Genomic DNA, 18,362 nt, shown 5'->3' on the forward strand with positions numbered 1-18,362 from the left:
CTCCTGGCTACACTTGGAGCATGCCAGAAAATTATCTTCATAGTTAGCTCTGGATGTTGGTGTTGATGCATCTTAAATACTGGAAGATCGAATGAAGGGCAGAGCCTTTATATAAAGATATCTGTGTCTGAAGAAGAATGATTGAAACCAGCTGTTTGCCACTACCCTACAATTAGAAACTGTGGCTCAAGTTAAGAATACTAAAACTGAAGCTAACGGAATAAAGAAGATCTAAGCTGACAACTGTATGGAGAACTTTTCTTCAAGACCCCTTTATTGTGTATTGCCTTTATATTATTGTGTATACACAGATTGTGGATTTTTCCCACTACACTACACAGATGTCATATGGTAGATAGATCAGTCCACAGATCTCCCCCGGGAGGGACCCAGTTTCTGCCTTACCTTGAACATGGCAGCCTGTGGGCTTCCCAGCTCAAAGAAAGGAGGCTGCCCTGTCGCCATCTCTATGATGGTGCACCCCAGGGACCAGATATCTGCCGGCTTGCCGTAACCTCGGGGACCCTGGTCAATGACTTCTGGAGCCATGTACTGCAGGGTGCCTGGAAGGGAAGGAGAGGAGCACGTGAGAGTACAGGAAACCACACTTCACAAGCAATAAAAATACATTTCTTTCTAATTTTATAACTTGGGGCAAAAAGCAGGGCCTTGGTGGCCCTGAGGAGGGCAGTGAGGCCAGGGATTATGTTGTTGCTTTTAAAAATAAGCCGACACACCCCATCTCCATTTGAATCTCTTTAGGCAAGGGAGCTCATCCGACAAACAGCCGGTTCAAAGAGGCCAGTGCCTCAGGAGAGGTGTGAGTTGGAAAGACCAGAGTACAAGGGCTCTTGGCCCGTGCCCCACCATGTCCAAACTGCTATTGGAAGAAACTGCACCCCTCCAGCAGAGGGTGAGAGACATCAGTTCTACATCTGGAACCTGGTGGCAAGGCTAAAAATGGATGAACCAAAACCTGACGGACAACACCGATATATCAAGAACGTAACCCTATATGGTAGCGATCCCCAACCTGTGGGCCACGGACCACATGTGGTCCTTTGACTAATTGGAGGTGGGCCCCGAAGGACGCCTCCCCCCCCCGGCCTTTTACTTCATCCTCCCCAGCCCTTTACAACACATTTCATTGTTGTGGCATGTCTGTATCTTATTTTGAAGGGATGTTTAAACATTACCATAGCGATCAGAGAGCGTTAGGGCAGTGGTTGAGAGTAGAGGAGTAAACTACCCCCCCCCACACCGGGTGTCAGTAAAAGGCGTTGAGTGGTCCCCGGTGAGTGGTCCCCGGCGTTGTATGGTTCCTGGTGAGTGGTCCCCGGCATTGAGTGGTCCCCGGTGATAAAAAGGTTGGGGACCACTGCTATATGGGGTCATGGTTTCTCTGTGGAAAGTGGCATGAGAAGTGTCATGGTGTGTGTATGTACCTTTGTTGGATTGTGTGGCAGAATACCAGGGGTAAGATGCTTGTTGAACATGCTGCTTTAGAGCAGATGGAAGCAAGGAAATTTGGGAGGGGACATTTTCAAAAGATGGCCACTACTAGGCAAGAGTGCTCCCTGATCCATTATAAACCACATCAGACTTATCCACAAACCTAAAAGCTTATTTTTTTTCCAAAGCATCTCAAGGGACACTGCTACAAGAGTCCCTCTTTACTTCCTTTTTGGATATTGTGCAAGACCCCTTACCTGTGAAGGTCTCTGCCTTGGGGCTGATCCCGGCCAACCTCTTCGAGGTGCCAAAGTCAGAGATTTTTAAAACTCCACTGTATGTGTTGATCAAGACGTTATCTCCCTGTCAACCCCAGAAAATGAAGTCCAGCTTTAGGGAACTGCCAGGCGGCGAAAAGAGGTGTCTCCCCCGACCCCACCTGGCCGTTCTGAGAGGAGGATGGGAGCTGGCACCAACCTCCCTGAGTCCTGTCAAGCTGAGGCTACTCTCACCTTAATGTCTCTGTGGACAATCTGGTTGTCATGCAGGTAACGCAGCCCCTCTAGGATCTGTTTGGTGTAGTAAACGATGGTTGGTTCATTGTCCTTCAGAGGGCCCCACATGGAACGCAAGAGAGAGGAGAGACTCCCTGAAGGAGAATAAAAAAAGGTCTGGAAGGGGACAGTGGGTCCTGGGCTCAACCTCCCACGTCAATCCACCAGGTCTTGATGGACCCCCAAATTGCAGAGCTTAAGGAGATGTCTCATAGCTTCGTTTACTGACAGAAAAAAATGTTTTCATATTTGCAAGAAGGTGAGATATCCTTGATTGTTACATCTTTCTCTCCCTCAGGCTTGTATTCACATCTCAGCTCGACCCATAACCACCTCACCCTTTTGAATGCACAGCAGTGGCTTTGCTATTGAGCAAGTCTGTCCTGGAGATTGGTTTTGGGTAGCGCAAAGATTTATACAAAGAACTAGCAAGAAACGAAAAAGCTTAAAAATGGGCAGAGGTCTTGAAAGAATTTTCAAAACGGAATCACAGAATAATAAAGTTGGAAGGGACCTCATGGGTCATCTAGTCCAACCCCCTGCACTATGCAGGACACTCACATCCCTATCGCTCATCCTCTGTACCCTGCCACCACCTTGAATCTTCACAGAATCAGCCTTCACAGAAAGAGAAGACAGTAAAATCAGCCCCCTCCCAGTCTCTGTATTAACATCGTAAAATTTATAACAGGCAGGTCTACCAGGCCTACCGCAAAAGTGAAAAACATACATGCACAGACATGCATACCTCTCCACACACAGAACAGCTTGGGAAAAGTAGGAAAGGGAAGGCGGCCTGTTATAGATTACTTTCTCCTGCTGCTCTGGGCTCTAGAGAGACAGCCTGGCTAATCATCATCTCTTGAGAAATAACACTGGTTGAGGCCCTGCTCTGAGGCCCTGCTCTGGATGACCCCAGACTGGCTATGAGGGCTATGGAATCACCTGCCTGAAGAATAAGGTTTTTAAAGAAATCCCCCTGCCCACTCACTGTTTTTTGAGACACCGAGTGAAAATGATCTTATTTGCTAAAGACTTCGGTGGGCTTCTGTTGATGGACAGGTTTTTTGGTTGTCAGTGTTTCTGAATTCTGCTGTGAGTCCTGAATGTTAACTGGCTCTCTCCCATACCCGCTTCTTCACTTTTCCTCAAAGGAGCCCTGAGCCGCATACAGCGCTCTTCTTTCCTCCCTTCTCCTCTGACAACCACCCCCTGGGGAATCAGTTATGGCGTTTCTCATGAGGGAAAAAGTTCTATTTTGTTTCTGAAAATCGCATCAATGCATCATATTATGGGCTTAACATCCAGAGCCAACAAGTATATCCATATTCCTTTCCCCATGCATGGGCCCTGCTTAATAGTGGCTTCCATGTTTGAATGCTATCCTGATCCAGTGGTGGGCAGTCATGAATTCCTCCTCCTCTTCCTCCTCCTCTGCTCCTCTTCCTCCTCCTCCTCCTCCTCCTCTTCCTCCTCCTCCTCCTCTTCTGCTCTCCCTCTCTCCTCAAGGGAAACAGGCACTGTTCCTCCTCAGCCCAATCCACCCACTTGAATTCACCACATGCAAGACTGTATCATTAGCATCTCACCTCCAGGGACCTCCTCCATAAAGATCTTGAGGAAGCCACCTTGGCTGACGGAGCCCAGATACCGGACAATGTTCTTGTGCTTCAGACGCTTATGGAGAGCAATCTCTTCATGCAGGGGCTGTGAGTACCTGAGGAGCAGCGGTCCCAATTAACAAAATAAGCACTCTCTTATCCATGGGCCATGACAAATAGGGAACTGGATGCCCCTCCAAAGCTCGGCCAGACCTCTTGTGAATAACCCCAGGCCCGTCTGAGCCCATGTGAAGGGTGGCCTACTTCCTGTGTCTGCTGCCCTGTCATTTAGTCACTGCGTGATCCCTACCTGCTGTCCCGCTCTGGAATCTCCTTGATGGCGATGCGCACCTGATTGCTGAGGTCTCGCCCGGCATAGACTACCCCGTAGGTGCCCTTGCCCAGTATCACCCTGTCGCCTGATTCCGTGTATTCATAATCGTACTGCAGGGGCCAAAACATGAAGGGTTAGGCCTGGAAAACCTTCATGAGACGTCAACCTACCCATCCTGCCAGGCGATAGGACGGGCCCATCGGCATGCCTCCTAGGCCCTAAGAAATCATACTCTCGAAAGAAAGCATGCTCTAGGGCTACTGAGAGATGCAGGGCCCTGGTTAGCCTAGGGAACCACCAAGTCAGGCAAGACAGGATTTTTTTCATGCCTTTAGATTAGGTGTGGGTAACCCTAAAAAGGGCTGGCTAGGTTATTTTTGCTTGGTGGATTTGTTGCCCCAACCCACCTCTAGATCCTCTGGGGAGCTGCAGCTGCTGCCTTCCTCACCCACTTCTGATATGAAAGAACGGACCAATTCACAAAACCTAAGAGGGAAGAGGAGGAAGAAAAGGGTCAAAACATGGGGTTACATGCAGAAAAAAATCATTTGCCTTGGAAGCACAGAAGCCTTCTGCAGTGTCCTCTGTTCTCCACAGTTAAAGGGGAAATGCTGATTAAACAAATTGCAAAGATGAACTAAATCCAATGGTAACAAGAGAAAGAAATTTTATTTTCAAAAATGGAAGAACATCTTACACGGCATATTCATGTAGGTACATTTAACTTATTGTGAGCAGATTAACTTTTTTAAAAAAGGTTAATGTACTACAGTTCCAAGCCCAGGCAAGAGAGACAGGAGAAAACTCCTATATAAGATAAAACAGAAGGCAAGCAAGGAAGTGCCAAAGAGGCTCAATGTCTAACCCACCAGGGACCAACTGCCAAGAGTACCTTATTCCCTTAACCCTTTCCCTCCCAGAACGTGTGTGCAGATTTACAGTATCCAACACTGTCCCTCAGCAATCCTTCTGTTCCATTCCATTCATTATTCCATGTTGTATATAACTAGTTTTCAGTTATTTCACAACATGGGTCTGTATTACTTAAAGCCGTAACACATCAATCAGTTTTCAGATTGTTCCTGCAAAAATCCCCTTTTCCCAAGAGGGAAAACTGCCTTGGGTAGCTTCCATAGATGTTTATCTCCAGCTTGGCTTTTGAACTGCAATGCTGATATTTTTTCCCCTTATGTTGGAGTGGGGGAGTATCCACACACGATGGTGTTTTATTTTTCCTTTCTTCTTGTCACGTGCTCTCTCCTGAAATCTGGTGTTCTACGATCTCTCCCAAAAGAACACCATGCTGCCTGGACCGTGTGCATTTTCAAAGGCTTCACTCACAACAGCAGTATTTCCCCCCCATCAGCCCTTTGGAGATGCCGTTTTCCCTTCTGTGTTACCAGAGGGGTTCTTTGAAGGGTTAAAAAAATCAGTATCGTAACACTACAGCAAGTACCAAATGTTTTTTTTTTTTCAAAGCCCTCAAAACAGAAGTCCGGTGGTGAAACAGGGGGGAGATGCAGGGATAACAGCTGGTGACTAGAGGAAACTGTACAGAAAACACCCACAAGGGTGTTCCACTGTCAATGCCCAGGCCTTCACAGCAGTATTGAATACAGGATCTGCGCTATGTGGAAGTGCCCTCAGGAAGCTCAGAGTGGCTTTCGTGGTTCCCTCCCCCCTCCCAGAAGCTCCGTAACACCTCTGTGAGGTGGAATAAGCAACTAGCCCAAGAAAACTCCAACGGCTTAATTGTCAGGGTCTCCCAGACGATTGCTCAACACTTGCCACAACATCACACGGACACCCCTACTCACCAGTGGCAGTGATACTGCGTGGGGAAACACAACTGGAAGTCCTCGGCCGTGTGCACAACATAGAGGAAGCAGCACCTCTCGTCACATTTGGAGATGCTGGAGAGAAAAAAGGTGGAAATGAAGGCCAGACATCGGTGCTTTGTGGAAGGAGCTCCTCCTCCTCCTCGCCCGGTCAGCTGTTGCCTATCAAGCTCTTCAAGATTTGGGATGAGGCGAATTTCTGTCGAGGGGGTATCTGAAGTTGCCTCTCATCCCATTTGCCTTTGTCTACCACTAAGGGTCCCATCAGAAGCCCTGCTCCACATTCCCCCTTCCCTTCCGCTTGGAAAGAGTGCAAACCACATTTTTGAGAAATCTTCTGCAGCTCCTGCACTGTGTGTGAAGTCAAGATTTCTGACCACGGTCCAGGCAAGTTTAAGATCGGGTGATCTTCTTTGCCAGCGGGTCTATCCTGTTTATTGCTTTATTGCTCCATGGGTAACGACCATCAACAGGAAATTAGGATTTGTATGATCTATCCCACCAATTCCCTCTCTCCTTGGGTTTTGACTGTGCCAAGGAAATAGTAAAGCTAAGACTACAGAAGGTGGAAAGACAGCATGATCGGAATAGAATCAATAATCCACTGTATGATATCTCCCTTCTAAACAGATTATTGTCTATATCTTATCTTTCTGATAGCGATAGCACTGAATCTAAAAGGGCATTTATGTTATTGCTCTGCAATGCTCTCTCTTCAATATGGCTAGAGGGAAAATACAATAAGCTCCCACCCCAAGAATGTACCTGTATGTGTCAGGATGGTAGAACACTGAACATGTGCTTTTTGATGGCTGTATTTACAACCAATTACGTCAGGAATTGCTGTATTCCATCTTGACTGACTTAAGGTATGCCAAATTAAAGGAACTGCTTGGGACAAAGAGGAAAGGTTACAGCCCCCTGGCCTTCTTTTGAGCAGCTCTGATCTGAATCAGGGCTTTGTGCAGCTGCAACAGGTTACAAGAAAGCTGGGAGGACCTGATCACGGATCTCCTGTGGTCTGTGTTTTGATCCTAAGGTTGGCAAGGATCTTAAGAGAAAGCCACTTTCTTCCTGAGCAGCTGATTTCCTATGTGCAAAGGGGTATATTTGCAAATGGAGGAGCATCAGGTCTCCCTCTGCATCGCCTCCAGAAGTACAGCCTGGAGACAGGTGGAGCACCTCAATGAAAACAAGGCCTGGAGAAGAGACCCAGCAGCTGCCTCTTTCCCACACCTCTCTTGCAAGGGAGGAGGTAAAGGGAGCCTGCAGAAGCCTGAAGTTCAACGTGAGCCATTTAAACAGCGTTAAAAAGTTATCACCTGACTCCACGGATGGAAGATGCCAGAAACGTCCAGGTCGAAATTCCTTCCTGCAGGGACAAATCAAAATTCAAAAGCAAATGATCCCCCTCACACACAAAAATCAACCTCCCCCCAAAATAATCAAGACAAAAGTGAACTTCCCCAATCATGTGAACACCTGGGCCCATCACCACCGCTAGTGACAACCAGAAGAGCCCACGCCCTGGGCAAAATCGGGAGTAGGCAACTTTCCCAGGCACGAGCGCAGAAACGAGCAAACAAAACAACCCACCCAGGTTTCCTTGTGAAGGTGTTACTGACCTAGCAAATGCAAAAGCAAGGAGAGAGAGAGAGGAGACTTTTCTGGACATCCTGGGAGATGACTGCCTCCCAGTGGTGCTCCCAGCACCTTAAGGGTACACATAGGACCCAGAGGGCGGGTGTGTGGGTCCAGAGGGCAATGACAGACATGTCTTGTCTTTTCTCACCCACCGGAGCCAGTGATGCCATCAGCCTCCCCAGGTCTTGCATCAGTTGAATGGGCAGAGAACTCTGTGCCAAGCAAAAAACCTGGCCAGCATTTGGCACACAGGCCGGGGACCAGGCCTGCCCCATGCCATACTGTCCTGGACATACCTCCTCCAGGGAGCAGACGAGGCTCAGCGTCACGGACTTCTTGCATTCGGTGTTGCAGACACTGAGCTGGGAAGGCTGCAGCACTCTGGCTGGCTCTAAGATCAGCACCTGCCAACAAAGGCATCCAGAACGTGAAGACCAAGCCCCAGCAGGCCTGAAACACCTGGCAGGAAGCTTCTCATCCCCCACAGCAACAGCCAATGGGCTTTCCCCGATGTTATCGAATGCAGCAGGTTAATCCCAGAAGGAAAGCTTGGAAGCACTGCTCGCTCCTCTGTTCCAACCTCACAACCACCCTGCAAGGCAGGCCAGAGAGAGCCCGGCCCAAGGTTGCTCAGCAAGTTTCAGCTTTGGGGATGGGTTTTCTTTGCAAGTGGAGAAAAAGGGTGTATTTATGGGGTGGATATTTCACTCTTCTCTGGTACTCTGCCTGTTTTTCCCCCTTTGCTACATTTGGATTTCATGTGATACAGGGTTTGCAGGACAGCTGCACAGTTCATAAATGCTGCCTGCATCTTCACCCAAGGAAGAAACCTGGACTCTGAAAAGATTGCTCTGGCAGGGAGTCAAAACCTGTAGGAACTTAACCCTCCCAATTTGGGCTGCTCTCAGTTAGGTGCGGAACACTGTGGCCTTTAAAGCAGGGATAGTTGACCTGTGGTCCTCCAGATGTTCATGAACTACAATTCCCATGAGCCTCTGCCAGCATTTGCTTACATTTGCAGGATTCAAAATTAAAAAGCACATCTGAAATAGATACAGGTGTGTAACTGTGTTGGTCTGAAGCAGCAGGACAAAGTTGGAGTCCGGGGGCACCTTTAAGACCAGTGAAGTTTTAGTCGAGGGGTAAGCGTCCGTGTGCAAGCACACTTTATTAGATACAGTGAATGATAATTTCCTCAACCTTTGCAAATAGGTGGCAGTGAGGGGGTTGATTGCCAGGAAGGGCTGGCTGGAGTGAAGCCAGAAGAGATAATAGCTGAAATTGTGCAACAATAGCTGAGATTGGATTAAGGCCAAGAACTGTGAATTGCTATAAATTAGCATACAGATACATGATTTCCCAACCAGACGTGGGAAGAAATCTGTGTCCAGTGTCAGCCCAAGACCAACAAGAGTGAGTCTGCACACGAAAGCTGCCTTATATCTTGATTAAACAAACCTTGTTGGTCTTAAAAGGTCCACCGGGCTCAAACTTTATTTGGATTTGAAAAAGGCAGCCATCTGGGAATATATGCTGCAATTTTTCCACAAGTCTTGCTGTGTGTTTGACTGTGTCTGCCTGGATCAGCAGCAGTTTGCACCTGCGCGCTTTTGCATAGTCCAATGGGACGCATAGATTTTCACCCACATTTCGGCATCATTTCTTTGCTTGACCCAGCCTTCCAATGACTCTGGGAGAAATTGATCTCACTTATAGCTCAGGTGATAATTTGGCTGTAGAGCAGACAGACATGAAATTCCCTCCCCCCCTAGTGACCACACAGCCACAAATTTACGTTCCTCTAGTTGGGGGCTGAACTAGAAAGACAAGACGATCTGATCCGAGGTCCTGCTCATAAGGGATCAGCAGCTGACGGGAGAATCAGGTCACCTGCCTCTCCACCTTCACTGGAAGTTCGCAACATACCGGGCATTGCTCTGTGGAGACAAAGGTCTCGCACGACTGCATCAAGAATCCCAACCAGAAATCTACCAGCTCCTGTTTGGGAGACCAGGTGTCTGAAGCAGGCTTGAAGTGACTGTATATGATGTATGTCTCCTTGATGGAATTTAGGTACCTGGGGGGAGGCAGGAGGGAGGGGAGAAAGAGAAAGGCACTCCTGAATAGCTTGTCTCAGATACACCAGAGGCTTCCACCACTCTGATGCAAAGCTGCATATGTTGTGTCTTTTTGAAAGAAGCCCTGGAGAGGGCTTAACTTGCAACAGAAGAAGATCTGCAATCACCTTTTCACCAAACGGGTTCTCGTTTATCAGAATGCAGCAGACCCTTGCCCTGTCAGCTGCTGATCTCACCACTTTGCTGTGTGTGCCAGTTCCACACCAACACGTGGTTTGAGAAATGGGGATTTTTTCCTGCTACAGAGCAGCTGACATACCACCACCACCCCCCCAACAGCCAGTGTTCACAGATTGTGCCAAAAAATGGAGATCCTGGGAGCAGGTCTTCAACAAACGGCGAGGGTCTACTATAAGTAACTGCCGAATGATTACAGCTACTTTTTGGTGAAAATTTCCATTTTTTAAAAAAAGGACCATGAAGATACAAAGGATCATTCAGTAATATGCCCTATTACATATACACTAGATTCAAAGCCCATCCCTAAGGACAGGCTTTGAAGGGCCCCCTGCCCCGGCCCCTGCCCCCGCCGCAGGCGCGGCTATCCTAGGGAAGCCCTCCCCCCCCCGCCCCCCTTCCTGCTGATGTCACGGCTTCCCCAGGGGCATCCGAGCAGGCCCGCCGTGTCTGCGATGCAGAGGGCCTGCTCGAAAGCCCCTGGGAAGCCATCCCCGGCCCCCTCCCCGGCAGCAAGCCCAGCAGCCAGACTGACGGCCTACTTACGGTGGTCGTTCTGTCTTCTGGTCAGAGCTCTGGCTGTTGCTGGTGAGGGCCCAATCGGAAGGCACGCCTTCCAATTGGGCCCTCACCTGATTGGCCAGAACTACTGTCCGTCCTGGTGAGGGGCCCCGCCCACTCTCCGCCCACTAAGGGTTTAGCAAAATATGTTACCGCTCACCAAGCGGTTCCAGATTATAGATAATAATCATGAATATACAATTGTCACTTAAAAAGTAATTCATAATAATTAACAGATAATTAATAAATGACTAGTAATAATTAAGTAATAAGAAGGACTCACATTGGGTGCCGATATACTGGGGACAGCCAAAATGAACTGGAACCTGAAAAACATCAGTGACTGCAGATTCTGGAAGAGCACGTAATTCCTTTATTGTGCTGAAGATTTAATTACATAATTGTACTCTAATTATTGTACTCTAATTATTATAGATAATTATAATCTAATTATCTAATTATTATTATAGATAACAACTAAGTAATATTGCCCTATTATATAATTAATCTACAGCACAATAAAGACATTTAGGTGCTCTCCAAAAATCTGCAGTCACTGATACCAAAATCTGATGTTTTTCAGGTTCCAGTTCATTTTGGCTATCCCCAGAATATCGACATCCAATGCGAGTCTTGACCCACGACCCAGAGGAGCCAAAGTTCACAGCCACATACCAAACAGGGGCGTTGAGCTTGTAAAGTTTCTCTGAGGCCTGGATGATTTTGTCCATGTCAGCAGCCAGAATACTTGCACCCAGGTAAAAACCGACATCCCAGTAATGCTCCATCTTCTCTAAGCAGCCCTTGCGGCCGAGCGCACAGCTCAGCTTCATACCTGGGAGAAAAATTAGAAGAGATTTTTCTACAGGTGAAACAAATTTTGTTGGGAAAGGCTACTCAAGCAAATCCCCGAATAAGTTATGGCTTTCTGGCTCAACAATCAGTGCCTGCCAGTCTCCTGGCATTCAACTGCTTCTTTAGTCTTGGCGATAAAATCAACCTCCACCTCTCATACCAATTAACTGATTGAGTTCATCCCGGAAGGTGCACCTGGGCCTGTGAGCCCATGGACTTGGGTACAGACACAGATTTACTTATGTTGCCATGCTTGGAAACTTCTTGGGAGGGGTAAGCTGGGAGGAACCCCTCCTGTTTGTAAGCAGTAATTAAATATCTGCCCCCCCCCAAAAAAAAAACCCAACAAGGACCAAATTCCTTGCTGCTGATCAAGCTGTTCTGACCGAGCAGTGATATCAGGGCTCTCTCAGCTTCACCCACCTCACAAGGTACCTGTTGTGGGGAGAGGAAAGGGAAGGGACACCTGTTTTGAGACACCTTCAGGAGGAGGAAGAGGAATAAGAAAAAGAGGAGGAGGAAGAGTTGGTTCTTATATGCCGCTTTTCTCTATCTGAAGGAGTCTCAAAGGGTAGAGCAAAGAGGCATATAATAACCAACTCTTAATATTATTATTTATTACTATGTCCTTTGCAGAATGTTCTAAAAGCCGGGCGTAGACAGCGCTATGAACATTCAAGCCATCTCTTGACCCTACTTCACCTGACTCATCTCCAGCATTAAAGTCTCCACATCAAATTATGAGTTCAGGTGCTGGGATTGTAGGAGCTCCGAGGTTTCAGATAGGGATTCCCAGTAATTTTCTACTTTCAGGAGTCCAAACTTGACTGACTGACTCTACCCTTTCTCAAAATCCCCAAAGTGCCTGTAGGCATACAAAGTATTCCTGCATTTGCTGAACTATTTTTTGGGGCAAGTGGCAAAACACCACCCATTCTCACTGATATTTCCCTTCATTTTAACGTGTCCCAATATTACCAGTCATGGTACTGCTGAATCGAGGGCGAAGTGACTGAATTTCGCAAGCTGCTTCCCCCTTTCAACAAGACTGAAATGCTTTCAAAGTTACCTGCCCAAGACTGTTTAACCCCTTAACATTCCACCTGGCAGCAGCCTTCCTTAAAGAATGGTGAGGTCTCCCTCTTGCACCTATCTGCCACTGCTTGTGTGCAGTCCCCTTATGAGAGAAGTAGGAAAAGGAGACCCTCGCACCTAGCTGCCGGAGCTGCGCAGAGGTTTCAAACGTGTGCCCAGCTGCCATGAGGAAGACCACGGAGTTAATCCCGGCGTGTAGGCTGGGTTCCGTTAAGAAGGCCTTGTGGTACCTGCAAAGTGAAAAGTGTAAGGAAGCTCCAGAACTGAGGGACTACGAAAAGGCTCCCCCCCCACTCCTTGGCACAAGGTCGAGACTTGACTGAAACATGACGCCAGCTGAACGAAGAGCACTCAGTTGTGGGACCTCGTGCTTACAAGGCGGTTTGTTCACACTGGGCCGCTACCCCTGCAAAGCATTCACGCACAGTGGCACCCTGGGCAAACGCCCTTAAGAATCACCTTCCCCCCTCAGCCGTGCTGGGACAGATTTCCAGGAAACATGCCTGCTTCCCATGAGTGCAGGCCCCAAGGAAGACTTTCTGTTCCTGAGGGACTCCGCCTTCTCCCAGATCAGTCCTAGCCGAGCCAAAAGGTGTTTCACCTTGCCTTGACAAGTTGGGGCTTGTAAAAGGGCCTTTTCCAGGGTGGCTCCTTCTCTCCCGACCACCTTAACAGAAACAGTTAGAAAGGCTTTCTCTAGTTTGGAAGAGGGTGTCAAACATTTCTTCTTTGAATAGGCTTTGGACATGTCGGTTTAGTGAATGGGTAGCCAGCATGGCATTGTGGTCAATCTGTTAGATTGGCGAGGTCCAGGTCCAAATCCAAAGCTCACACGAGTGAGCTTTTTGGTCAGAAACCCTGTCCTGAGTGAGTAGGAAAGACGGGCAGCAACTGCTTTCAAATCACTGATACATAGGTGGAGAGACCATGGTTCAGTGACAGAGCACCTGCTGGGCATTCAGAAGGTCCCCAGTTCAATCCCTGGCATCTCCAGCAAGAAGGACAAGGCAGGAAATGCTGTGAAAGCTTCACTGGAGGGCTGCTGCCAGTCTGAGCGGACAATACTGACTTGGAAAGACCAGGGGTCTTGGAAAGACATTCCTCACCAGTAAAAAGTCTGGTCCCGCTTCTCAGCATCCGTGAAGCCAGAATCAATGAACATGTCTTTGTAGATGCGGCCACACATGCAGTACAGGTCAGGGGCCACCCCTTCGGGCCCTTCCACCAGCGGCAGAAGAACAGAGAGCGCCTTCTTGCGGTCCCCGGGCTGGTTCCGCCTGCAAATACATTGCACAAGGGCTTGGCATTGAAGGATCACAACAGCCAGCCAGAGCCAGCTTCAGGTTTTGAGGGGCCTTTGAGCAGAATGCTCTCAGCGCCCCGAGGGAGCCTCCTGCTTTGCTGCTAACAGTCATTCCCCCTCCAGCTGAGGGCCTGATAGATCACCCTAAGGGAGAAGTGGAGGTTCAGAGCACAGGAAGGCCTGGAGGATCTTTGTCCATGGGGTCGCAATGGGTCGGACACAACTTTGCAACTAACAACAACAAGGAGGACAGCTGTTCTGGGATCCTTATCTAGAAGGACTTTGTGGAGTCCTTTGTGGCACAGGGGGAAGAGCTGGCCTGGTTCCTTGGGTAAGCCATTCAAGCTCCAAGGCCCTTCAAGCTTGAAGTCCGCACAGGGACCACACAGAGACCCACCTGTGGCTGACCAACGCTGATATGGACCTAGGGTTGCAGGTCTGCCAACACTGCGAGCGGGAGCACTTTCCGGGAGTGGGGAAGTGATGGATACGAGTTGGGGGTGACACTCTGGCTTTTGGGCAACACTCTATGATAGAATTAGCTTCTAACCTAGAGTTTTGCCCCCCCAAAACAAAGCATCACGACCCTGACATGCCAACGAAACTTCCTGGTAACATCAGCACGTTGCCTTAATTTGTGGTGTTCTTCCAGTTTGGGAGGGGTTTTGCGGGGGCAAGGTGCATCCAGAAAGTGAGGGACCCCCACCAAGACTGGGGGACCTGGCAACACTACATGGGCTGAGCCTGAGGAAACAGAATACTGTCAACTCGCTCAGCTCAGCAATGATCCTTACCTGTCGAGAGCAAAGGCATAGTGGAAGCAGATGTTGTGCTGCTCAGCAATGTTGCAAGTAGGCAGGGCTTGCAAGGTCTCCACCAGAATGATGATGGCGTTGAAATCCTGAAGGGGATATCAAAAGAAGCTGCACTGCAGGAAGCGTCTTCTACACCCAGGATGCTAATGGATTTCATGGATACTCGGTCCCTGTTTACACAGTATAATCATACCTACCGGGAGCCTGTGGACTGCACGTGACAGGAGCATGCGCTACCCATAACCCTCACCCATGCACACTGTTGCCATGGTGTGTGGACATGCATAGATAATTTTGCTGTGTGAATGTGAACCCTAGAATATCCAGCAGTCAGTTTAAGTTTGCTGAGATCTGTACCCCAGCCTTTCTCAATTTCTTACCACTGAGAAACTCCTGAAACGTTCTTCAGGCTTTGAGAAACCCCAGAAGTGGAGCAATCGTGCACAATATGTTTGGGAAGCAAAGTTGTATACACCCCCCACAAAGGGTCCTTCCCCTTCCCACCTCTCCAAGCCCATCATTGGCCATGGGGGGGGGGGGGGGGGCAGGTCGACATGACCATATATGGTCACATCACCTAATAAATGTTTAAAACATTTTTTAAAAATCTAAAACATTAATTAAATCCCACCCATTTGGGAAACCTTCCCAGGGTCATCAAGAAATCCTAGGGTTTCACAAAACCCTACCTGAGAAAGCCAGCTGTAAATACACAGCAAATAACAGGCCCTACTCCTGTTTACACTGTGTCTGTGCAACTGTGATTTTAGGAAGGCTGTGGGTAGTGTGCACAGCTGACATACCAGGTAGGCTGCAGGTATGCAGGACTGTAAAGTCCGAAAAACTCCACTGTTTCCATTTCAAATCCCCTGTTTCTAACAAGATATTTCACTACTCAGAACTAAAACACTGTGGTCTTCTTTTCCTGAACATAGTAACAAAACTTAAAAGAATAGTTACTATTCAAACTGATGCCAGGGTTTGTTTTTTTCTGTGCATCAGTTACATAAAAAGTGGTATAAAAAGCCAGACAAATCAGGAATCCTTGGCAACAAGTGAATGGAAAAGGTTCCCTACATAAGATAACATAAGAGCCTTTGGAGAGGGCGGTATATAAATGTAATAATAAATAAAAATAAAGCCACGAAAAAGGGTATATTTGGACATGCTTGTTTCAGCTGGTGTAAAATCAAATCCAGTTTCACCCAAGCTAATGTGGTTCCTTTACAAGACCTCTGCTTGAAACAGCAGACCCCGTCACTTGTGGATGCTGCTGGAAGCCTTCAGCTGGAGGCCCGGAGGCATGCTTTGCGACATAATTCATTTTGTCAGTTTCAACAGAAGCATCAGTTATGGTTTCCCTTAAAAAGTAGGATTTGGCAATGGAGATCCAGGTTTCCAGTCCTCAGCGCAGTATCCAGATTGCTGTTGGAGACTGGAAACAGGGGAAGATCTGCTATGGCTGCCTGTGTCATCAGGCACAATTCGAAGGGCGCACCTTGGGATGGGGCTCCTGAAGGACCATCTCCTCCTGTACCATCCATGTTGCCAATTAAAGTCATCATGTGCCACAGCACTGCTGCTACCGGCTGATAGCACCAGGGAACCCCGCTCACCTGAGCATCACGGTAGGCAAGCAGAAAATTCATGACGATGTCAAGGCTGATGTACTCCACATTGTCTAGGCGTTGCTGGATGCTGGTCAGTTCATGGCTCAGCTGTGGCCCTCTGTATCTTTCTCGAGCCTTCCGGATGTCGCTCCGGATCATCTCGCGGAAGTAGCCGCTGGAGAAACAGCAAAGGTCTGGACGTGACTGTGACCTCAGCTTACGTGGGAGAGAAGTTTACTTAGGGCAGCCTTTCTCAAGTTTTTTACCATTGAGAAACCCCTGACACTTTCTTCAGACTTGCAAAAGCCCCGAAGCGGCGTGTTTGTGCAGATTGTGCAGAATATGGTTGGGAAATATAGCTGTGTACATGCCCACTCGGGGCCCCTCCCCTTTCCACCCCCTCCAGGACCATCATTGGCCATTTTGGGAGGGGGAGAGGGGACCAACATGACCATATATGGTCATATATCCCAATAAATGTTTAATAAATGTAAAGAAATCTAAACAATGAATTAACTCCCACCTATTTGGGAAACCCTTCCAGGGCCATCAAGAAATCCCAAGATTCCACTAAACCTTGGTTGAAAATGTGTGGTTTAGGGCAGTGGTCCCCAATCTTTTTTAGGCTCGGGACCGGCAGGGCAACTGCCCTGCCCACGCATCGCGCACATGCGCCATGTGTGGCCAAAATCGCGCGTGCGCGATTTTGGCCGCACATAGCGCATGTGCGCATGCGCAGCCCTGATTCCCTCTCCCCGCCCTCCCGCAGTAAGAAGCTTCCCGGGCCGCAAGCTTGCGGCCTGGGAAGTTATTTACTGTGGGGGGGGGCGGGGAGAGGGAACCGCAGCCCGGCGCCATGGCCTTCGCGGCCCGGCACCGGGCTGCGGCCCGCAGGTTGGGGACCACTGGTTTAGGGAATGACTTCTCATACAGCTTTTGGGGAAGGCTGAGAAAAGGTAGTGAGTGCAAGTTTAAAATGGCTGCCATGGAAACAGGGTCACTCATAAAATAGTTAGGCTAAGTGTTCTCCTACAGCAGAGGCAAAGGAAGAAGACAGGTGGCAAAGGTGGAGGAGAAATTTCGGGTCCACAAGGATCAGCCTTCCAGATAGCCCAATATTTTCTGCAAGACCGGTGAGCTTCTATACCAGAGGTGTCAAATTCATTTGTTATGAGGGCCAAATCTGACAAAAATGTCAAGCAGCTGATCAACATCAACTGGGTGTGTCCTCACTGACAGATTTCGTGTGCGGGGAGGGTGCAGAGGAAAATCTATATGGGTAGATTGGAGAGCCAGTGGTGCAGCACCAGGCAGTGATGCAGCATCCTGTGCTCTCTGGAAGCCTGCTCCTGAAACCTGGACCTTAGGGTAGAACCAAAGCAGCTAGATATTGCAAGCTCCCCCCTGCCTGGAAGTTGCACTGCCTACAAAAGCTAGACGGTGGTGGCCCAGGCACAAAGTCACATGATGGGACACAGGCCAAGCAAAACCTAATGAGCTACACTTGTGTAATGGTGACTGCCTCTAGCCAAGGCTGCCAGATGATCTATGGCAGGGTGACGTTGGGGGTTCAAACCAGAGATTGTCACCAAGCCATGATGCCTCATGCAGATCTTCTGATGGGGGAGCGGGCACCACATGAAAAAGGCTGTGCATGTGGCAGAGGCCCCAAACCATCCAGTGGGCACTATAGCTGGAGATCACAAGCATCCCACCCTCCCACACGTATGGCTGAATGCTGCTGGGTGCTACGTGGGGAGGGAGGCCCAGCTGTCAGAATACAGGCTGAAAGGCCCATGAAAAACAAACACAGTGCTTTCCTACAGTCACTCCCTTAGCTGGCTGCTTATAAACATCACGCTCAGCACCCACCAGCCTCCTCAGTCCTGCTCCTGCAACTACTCTTCACCATTGATGATGCGGAGCCGATGCTGTGCTGCCAATGTGGCACAGCGCCTCCTGTCTTACAGTTCCCTCCTACTCTTCCTCCTACACTGTTCCCAAGCACGTGAAATGGCTGGGGGATGACACTCTGTTGCCGACTCAGGCAATTGTACTGGGTCTTGGCTGCGGATCTAGGCCTGGCTCCTCAGAGACTGCCTCCTCCTCCTCCAGCGTCTCTGTCACTGTCTGTGGCTCTGGGTCAGGAGTGCTGGCTGCCTCCACCTCCAGTCCAAAGTGACCTCCACCTCACTTTGCTCTACTGGAGCTGGCTGGTCACGACACTGCCAAAGAATGTCCCTCTAAGGGCCAAAGAACACGGTGTTGGTGCTGATTGACAGCAGGCCCCAGGAGAGGACCCTCTGCACACACACACACACACACACACACACAAAAACACCCTCCCACATGCCAACACTAATCCCCAAAGCTGCAGACTGAGCG

The 18,362-nt window shown here is 48.9% G+C and overlaps 1 protein-coding gene across 2 annotated transcripts in view; it reads right to left on the reverse strand.

The window, feature by feature from the left end:
- Window positions 1-18,362, reverse strand: part of MAP3K6 (mitogen-activated protein kinase kinase kinase 6) — a 51,689-nt gene that overhangs the window by 15,240 nt on the left and 18,087 nt on the right. Inside the window, exons 4-18 of one of the 2 annotated variants that reach the window (XM_077337741.1) lie at window positions 15,984-16,152; window positions 14,347-14,453; window positions 13,356-13,526; window positions 12,367-12,479; window positions 10,975-11,134; window positions 9,350-9,500; window positions 7,720-7,827; window positions 7,102-7,151; window positions 5,759-5,854; window positions 4,349-4,427; window positions 3,918-4,051; window positions 3,596-3,723; window positions 1,965-2,101; window positions 1,710-1,815; window positions 406-563 (exon numbers count right to left, since the gene is read on the reverse strand). In XM_077337741.1, the coding sequence (XP_077193856.1) occupies window positions 406-563; window positions 1,710-1,815; window positions 1,965-2,101; window positions 3,596-3,723; window positions 3,918-4,051; window positions 4,349-4,427; window positions 5,759-5,854; window positions 7,102-7,151; window positions 7,720-7,827; window positions 9,350-9,500; window positions 10,975-11,134; window positions 12,367-12,479; window positions 13,356-13,526; window positions 14,347-14,453; window positions 15,984-16,152 (1,867 nt within the window). The remainder of the gene's footprint in view (window positions 1-405; window positions 564-1,709; window positions 1,816-1,964; window positions 2,102-3,595; window positions 3,724-3,917; window positions 4,052-4,348; window positions 4,428-5,758; window positions 5,855-7,101; window positions 7,152-7,719; window positions 7,828-9,349; window positions 9,501-10,974; window positions 11,135-12,366; window positions 12,480-13,355; window positions 13,527-14,346; window positions 14,454-15,983; window positions 16,153-18,362) is intronic. The other variant, XM_077337742.1, reaches the window with a different exon arrangement.

This window comes from Paroedura picta, chromosome 5, assembly GCF_049243985.1.
Source record: "Paroedura picta isolate Pp20150507F chromosome 5, Ppicta_v3.0, whole genome shotgun sequence".
In the NCBI taxonomy this organism is placed as follows: domain Eukaryota; kingdom Metazoa; phylum Chordata; class Lepidosauria; order Squamata; family Gekkonidae; genus Paroedura; species Paroedura picta.